Source organism: Camellia sinensis, chromosome 4, assembly GCF_055761805.1.
Source record: "Camellia sinensis isolate YWXY chromosome 4, ASM5576180v1, whole genome shotgun sequence".
NCBI lineage: Eukaryota > Viridiplantae > Streptophyta > Magnoliopsida > Ericales > Theaceae > Camellia > Camellia sinensis.
In genome coordinates this window covers 164680285-164686651 of record NC_138964.1, presented here as the reverse complement: position 1 = coordinate 164686651, position 6367 = coordinate 164680285, and the positions used below count along the sequence as shown (strand labels likewise).

General features: G+C 38.5%; 1 protein-coding gene across 2 annotated transcripts; it reads right to left on the bottom strand.

The window, feature by feature from the left end:
* Nucleotides 1-3069: 3069 nt before the first annotated feature.
* On the bottom strand, nt 3070-6127 carry LOC114288489 (alanine-tRNA ligase, putative (DUF760)). 2 transcript variants are annotated; one of them, XM_028232009.2, is made up of 4 exons: nt 5858-6127; nt 5563-5718; nt 4372-4664; nt 3070-4159 (listed from the first exon to the last, which is right to left on the bottom strand). In XM_028232009.2, exons 2-4 carry the CDS (start codon nt 5707-5709, stop codon nt 3319-3321), a joined length of 1281 nt encoding a protein of 426 aa, XP_028087810.2. In that variant the 5' UTR covers nt 5710-5718; nt 5858-6127; the 3' UTR covers nt 3070-3318. The 2 variants fall into 2 exon arrangements, with proteins under 2 accessions (XP_028087810.2, XP_028087809.2); XM_028232008.2 differs by having other exon boundaries at nt 5563-5737; nt 5858-6074.
* Nucleotides 6128-6367: the final 240 nt, after the last annotated feature.

The following is a 6367-nucleotide window of genomic DNA, read 5'->3' as shown; positions in this document are numbered from 1 at the left end:
CAAGTGCCAGGCATTCAAACAATTCAAGACTTGAAGACAGACGAGAACAGAAGGCAACAGATGGCAAATAAACAGATTCAAAGTAAAACAGAAGAGTTATGAAAGATTGAGCTTAATAGCAAGTAAAGAGTTTTATGAACCTACAAAGTGAAATGAACGCCGATATAAAGATCGCCGGAGTCAAATAGGTGACTGGAAATCAGGAAACTCACTAGAGAGTGTGAGTGGAACAGTTGCAAAGCTCTTGGAGTTTACGAATTATTGGAACCAGAACCTCGGCTAGGAGGTACGATTTCAAGCAGCTTGGAAGGCATGAATCTTAATACTTGACACAGGTGGACAGTAAGGTCCAGGGAACTTTGAGGTTGGCGAGGTTGATCTCAGACAGAGGGGCACAAATGAACGAACAGTGTAGGTTCCATCACCTCAGAATGCCGAGGTAATAGAACCTAGGGGGCAGTTGTGGGGATATATTTTCTGAGTACCAACACGTGGCAAGGTGACGCCGACGTGTCAGCTGAGGTGCCACGTGTCTTGGTCGTTGTGCCGAGGTCATCTCGGCTAGGCCGAGGTTGCCTCCGAAGATATCGGAATCCGAGATAAGCGGATAAGGGACAAGAGTCTTAGAATGAAGAGGGAACTCAACTTGGATATGGACAAGAGTCCTAGATTGGGAGAAAAACTTCAGTTTGGGTAAAGATAAGACTCTTAGAGAGTTTATCCTTATCCCACTGGGAGTCTCAGATTAGCAGTAATCCTAAGTCCATTAGGGCTAGGCTCCTATTGGGACTAGGATTGTATTGGCTATAAAAGAGAGGCACCCCCATGGGTCTAAGGTATGCTTTTGATACTCAAGCTTGTGAGTTTAGTACTTGATTTATCTTTGAGAGATATACTGACTTGATCGTCGGAGTGCTCCCGGGTGGTCGAAACCACCACGGGATTCTTGTATTTCTGTTGCAGGTCAGTCAGGTGCCATCTATTCTGCCAGTGCTCTCCAGCTGGTTACTAAGCAGGCAGTGTGGTTGAAAAATCACCCACACAAAAATGAATCGCCACCAAACCCAATTAGAATGTGAGATTCTCTAGCAATAGCAGCTCTGATAGTTCACCATTGAACTTGCTCTCATCTCCAATTATTGTTCTATTTTTGCGAAGTTATAATTTGTTACGGATCAATATGGAATCGAGGACAAAAAGTCAAAAAAAAAAATAATAATTTTGAAACTTAAAATAGACAAAAAGTGTAATTTAAAATTTATATAAAATGTGTTATTATGCCAACTTAACGTGTTGTCACCATGATATTTTTTTTTAATCTAATTTTAGATACACATTTGTTATTGGAGTAAATTTAAAAAAATAATTTAAATGTTATGACCAAAGTGAAAAAAATTTAAATTGTGCATATCTGGACAGTCCCATTCCATTGTAATGTACTTTCTGTTAACTCTATTCTGTTGAGACTAATCTCCTTCCATATAAAAAAAGAAAAATTTATGTCCACACAAAAATAAATAAATATATATATATATATATAGGAAAAGAAGAAGAAGGTGTTAGGCCATCTCCAACGCTGTATCAAAGTTATCATCAAATTTGAATTTGATGAACAAGGAGTCCTTTTTTAGCTCTAACGGTTTCATCAAATCAGTATCAAATCGAGAAAATAAAAAATGTTTCACCAAATAGAGGATGTCTGGAAGCGTTTAGCATTTCACTGTTTGGTGTCGTTGATTTTGCAAAATTAGATGACTAGTCGAATGTCCAGTCGGTTGTTCCCCCGATCATCTGATTGTATGAAAACTTCCCACAACAAAGCATACTCTCGGAAGTGATGGATTACTCTTGTCGAACGTCCGGCTGGTAGTACTCCTGGTCGGCCGATGTGTTGATGACAGTCAAAAATATCCATTGGAGTACTGGATATCAGATGGTATTTTTACTCAAATTTAATAAAATCAATAATACACCATTAGAGATGCTCTTAGATATGATTTTTATAAATTGATTGCATTGCATTGGAGGCATATTCTTGATCAACAGCATCCATACCCCCCACACCTACCCACTCCCTCAGCCTTAGCTTTAGTTGTTAGTCCTTTTATGATTAGGCCTATTGACACAAAACAATCACAGAAAACATGTGTTGATAAAGATTTCTTAAAATTTTATTTCTAAATTTATCTATTGATGTTGAATTCTTACATGAATCAACCTATAACCCTTCATGCCATTATAAGTAGATTTAAGTACGAAATTTTGATAGTCTTAAAAGCTTTTTCCATTAATAATCTTATCCATATGCATTAGAGACGACCATTTTAGAACATTTCGTCCAAACCAGACTAGTTTATGCTAAAGAGGCACTGCATCATCATGCCATTCCAAAGATGAATTAGCTGAGAATTCTCCATTAGACGAAAGAGCCATTGCCACTCTCCTTCACAAAATGATCTCTATGCAACTTATACACACCTCTCTTTCCCCAAATTATATAACACGATCTTTCCCCAAATTTTCTATTACAGTTGGGACGACCAAGACAGTGGCAATTGCCGAGCCAGAGACAAGTTGCCCTTACCATCAATCTCCGATCAAATGTCTGATAAATGTCATCTCCCTTGGCTTGAAAAGTTTTCTTATTACAGTCCTGGAAAAGGCCTGTTTGGATATGGAAATAGGATTTTTACAAAAGGAATTGAAGAAATCATTTGCAAAAATGGATGATTGTCATTGTGCATCCACACAAACTAGAAAGCACTGGACATCATGGTGATACCGAGTAACCTGTACAACTTCATTTGTGACTCTTCAAATATCCATACCAATCCAAAAAAAAAAAACTCTTCAGATATCCATACAAATGGCGACATGGCTAGTGTGGTGATATAAGTACTTGACTTTTGGATCAAGTCATGCTCACCAACCACAATGGAGTCCCCATCCTCTCCCCCCTTGCCAAGACCAAAAAAAGAAAGAAAAGAAAAAAATAAAAGACAAGAAGAAGAAGAAGAAGAAGGAGGCATCCATAGAAACGAGAGAGAGAGAGTAATTCTACATAGATGGTTTCTGGTAATGAGAATAAAAAAGTTCACTCATTCAACTAAATTACGCATAGACAACCAAATATCCAAAATTTAACTGTTTAAAAGTTTAACATCACAATCAGAAACACACAACTATATACAAAAGGTCAATTAGTTCCCCATGACTTGGTACTTCCTCCAAAGTTACATTCAGTTATGACATGATTAAGTTGGTCAGTCAGGCCTCCACACTCAATTTTGTTTGGCACAGTCGTAAGTTTAGAAAAGTTTAATTCATAACAAAATGGTACCTTGAATCAACATAACTCTCAACATCCCAGAGGAAAGAACCAAAAGTGACAGCCTCCAGCACAAGTCTCTTCAAACCGCCAAAACTAATTTTGATGAGTTCATCCTTGGAAGAATCGACAGTGCCTTCAGGAGTAATGACTATCTCAGGCCTACCAAACAATGCTTCTGTGTGTTTCTCAATGATGGTAACAGCCTCTTTGGATCTTATAGTTGCATATTTCTGAAGTGTCTCCCCATCAAATGACATCACATAGGTTCTTAGTCGAGAAGACTTGATCCCATGACCGAAACCCCCAGGGCTGATGCCACCAGCCCATGACGAGACTTCAGGGTGGGATTGCACCTTCTTCAGGGAGTCCTCACTACCAGCACCGCCGGGTCTCACCTCCTCCCCCAAAGTTTTCTGAACATTAATCTCTTCATCATCTAACCCTTGTGGAAGGATCTTCATTGTCTTCTCAAGCTGAAACCTCTGGTCAACCCGCTTGAGGAAGTACCCATACATCACTGATGCCGCATAAACCTGGCCAACCCTGAGTTTACTTATCTGAGCTACAGAGGCTGAATCACCCAACCGATTTCCCAGAATGAGAGCCAAGTGGTTCTGGATCATCTCATAAGCTTCAGCAGAGTGCAGCTGCTCAAGCTTCTCATCTTGGCCGGGCCACGTGTCAATTCGGCTGGATGGCTCAGATGATGAGGGTCCTATGGTAGGTATCAAAGAAACATTGGCATCCATGAACTTCTGCACAACCAAAGCATACAGTATCTCTTCCAAAGCCTTCCTCCTTTCATTAGCCTTCACCTCAGCAATTCTCCTAAAAATTACAAAGCCCATCAGAAACTCAGTTATCACTTCAATCTCAGAATGTTTTTTTTTTCAGACCTGACAAATTGATATGCAGTAAAGAAAAATTGGACCTTTTGGCCACTATGATTACAGTATGCACAAACTTAGTAATAATAAGCCTCAGTTTCAACACTACCAGAACAAAACATACCAGTATGTAAATTACATATGGTTACCAACCTGTATAATACTAGATCGGTTCCAGAAGCAGAAGCCTCGTCCTTCTGTTTCTCAGCATCGCGGTCAGTTTGAAGCTGTTCGAGCTGCTGATCCACTGCAGCTGGGACAAGATGCGGGTGGCTTACCAAGATTTGAGACAGGAACTGCCCCACTGGAGACTCAAGCTGAAGCGGAGCAATAGGAGCAGTTGGCTCCAATGAATCAGAAGATGATGCTCTGATTACACCCCATTTCCTGCTCCCAAATGCTTTTCTTTTTCGCCCCGATTCCAAGTGAGAAATTGATGTGTATTGCTGTGAGAAAATCATTCCAAACATAACATATCCACACACGACATTCAAAATAAAAAATACAAGGACCACCAGGTCCAAGGTCCAAATATACAATTAAGAGCCAGAAGTTGAACAGTTCACAACAATCAAAGCCAGACAATCCAACAAGCATTCTCTGTCAGCCCACATAACCAGGTGATATAAAAAATGGGGATTTTGGTGAACAAAGCTGCTCATGCATGGGTAAAGCTAGATGCCTCACACAAATGCTAGGTACAGACAGTGAGATGGTATTAAATAGCCGAGCATACATAAAAGCAAACCCAAATTTCCTAAACAGGTGTTAAGCTCAAGTCAAGCTTGGCCTCAGCTTAATCCATATGAGCCCAGCAAGCAACTATTCAACAGCCTAATACAAGGTTGAATTTGACTTATATCCATTCCTATATGGATAAGTATACACCAGCTTATTGGTTTCGAAACATATGTTGCAGCTTATCCCCAAAATTCACAAAGAACTTACTAGAATACACAAAGCATTTCCATAGTCCTAAGTTCGGTGTTAAATGCTATTTCAATTCAAGTCATGTACTAAACTAAACCAATTTTAATTGATCACCAAAGAATGACAAGTCGGAATTGGAATCCCCAACCCATGATAACTTTTTAACAAGTTCAAGCAATCTCAACACTTGGAAGAGGAAGAGGAAGAGGAAGAGGAACAGAAAGAGAATAAAAGTTAAAAAAAATTTTGGTTCTTTCTCGTCAATTTTTAGGCAAAACCCATCACAATAACCATAGATCACTCAGAAACCTAAGCAAAACCCAGAAAGAAAATAGTAATCTAGAGCGCAAAATTGGCATGTACACACATATACACACAAATACATAATATATGATATGCATTTAAAGAAGATACCTTGTTTGTAAAAGAAGTGGAAACCCATGATTTGGTAGGAAAGAGCGGATAATTAGGTCCAATAGCCGATCGGGCACCCAAATGAGAAGAAGATCGTCGTCTACAACAGATGCCAAAAGAAGTCTGAACAACAGTCGCCGTTTCCATCTTCAACCACTGCAATCACACACACCCACTGTTTACCAAATCACAAATCCCTAAATCCAAACAACCCAACCCACAATAATTTTTTAAAAAAAAAATAAAATCATACTTTCAATAAATAAATTAAAAAAAGAAAAGAAAAAAGCAGTACCTTTGTGTAGAAAGCCGAAGCAATTCGGGAAGACAGAGAATATACTAATAATATAGGTGATGGGTAGGTAGTCGAGAGCTGAATCGATCTGTCTACGGTTTTTCTTGTTATTGGAAAGTAGTTGTTGATCTCGGGTTGGGGTTCTCTGAATCGATTGGCGAAATACAGAGGAATACTGTGGGAGACCCTGAATTTATGTCTAGTTGATGTGATACGTGGTTAGTTGTGGTGATAAGCGTGGTTATTTATGGAATCAAACTACCCCCTGATATTATGAATAATTACGGCAAGCCCTCAGTTTGACTAGAAATTATTTTGAGTAAAATAGTCCGTTAAAATAATTAATAAAATAAAATATCACATTTAATTTATAATTATTATATTTTTTCACTTATAATTATTAAATTAATTACAAAAAAATCAATTATCCTCTAAATCATAGCTTTTCTAGTTAGACTAAAATTGTAAAAAAATTAAATAATCAACTAAAATAATTTAGGAGCCAAAGGG

Excerpts from the sequence above, each read along its gene's own strand:
- LOC114288489 (XM_028232009.2), bottom strand. The coding sequence starts at position 5,709 with ATGGAAACGGCGACTGTTGTTCAGACTTCTTTTGGCATCTGTTGTAGA. Across the intron at positions 4,665-5,562 it reads CCACTTCTTTTACAAACAAG|CAATACACATCAATTTCTCA; the intron begins GTATCTTCTTTA and ends ATTTTCTCACAG. Across the intron at positions 4,160-4,371 it reads ACCGATCTAGTATTATACAG|GAGAATTGCTGAGGTGAAGG; the intron begins GTTGGTAACCAT and ends TGTAATTTTTAG.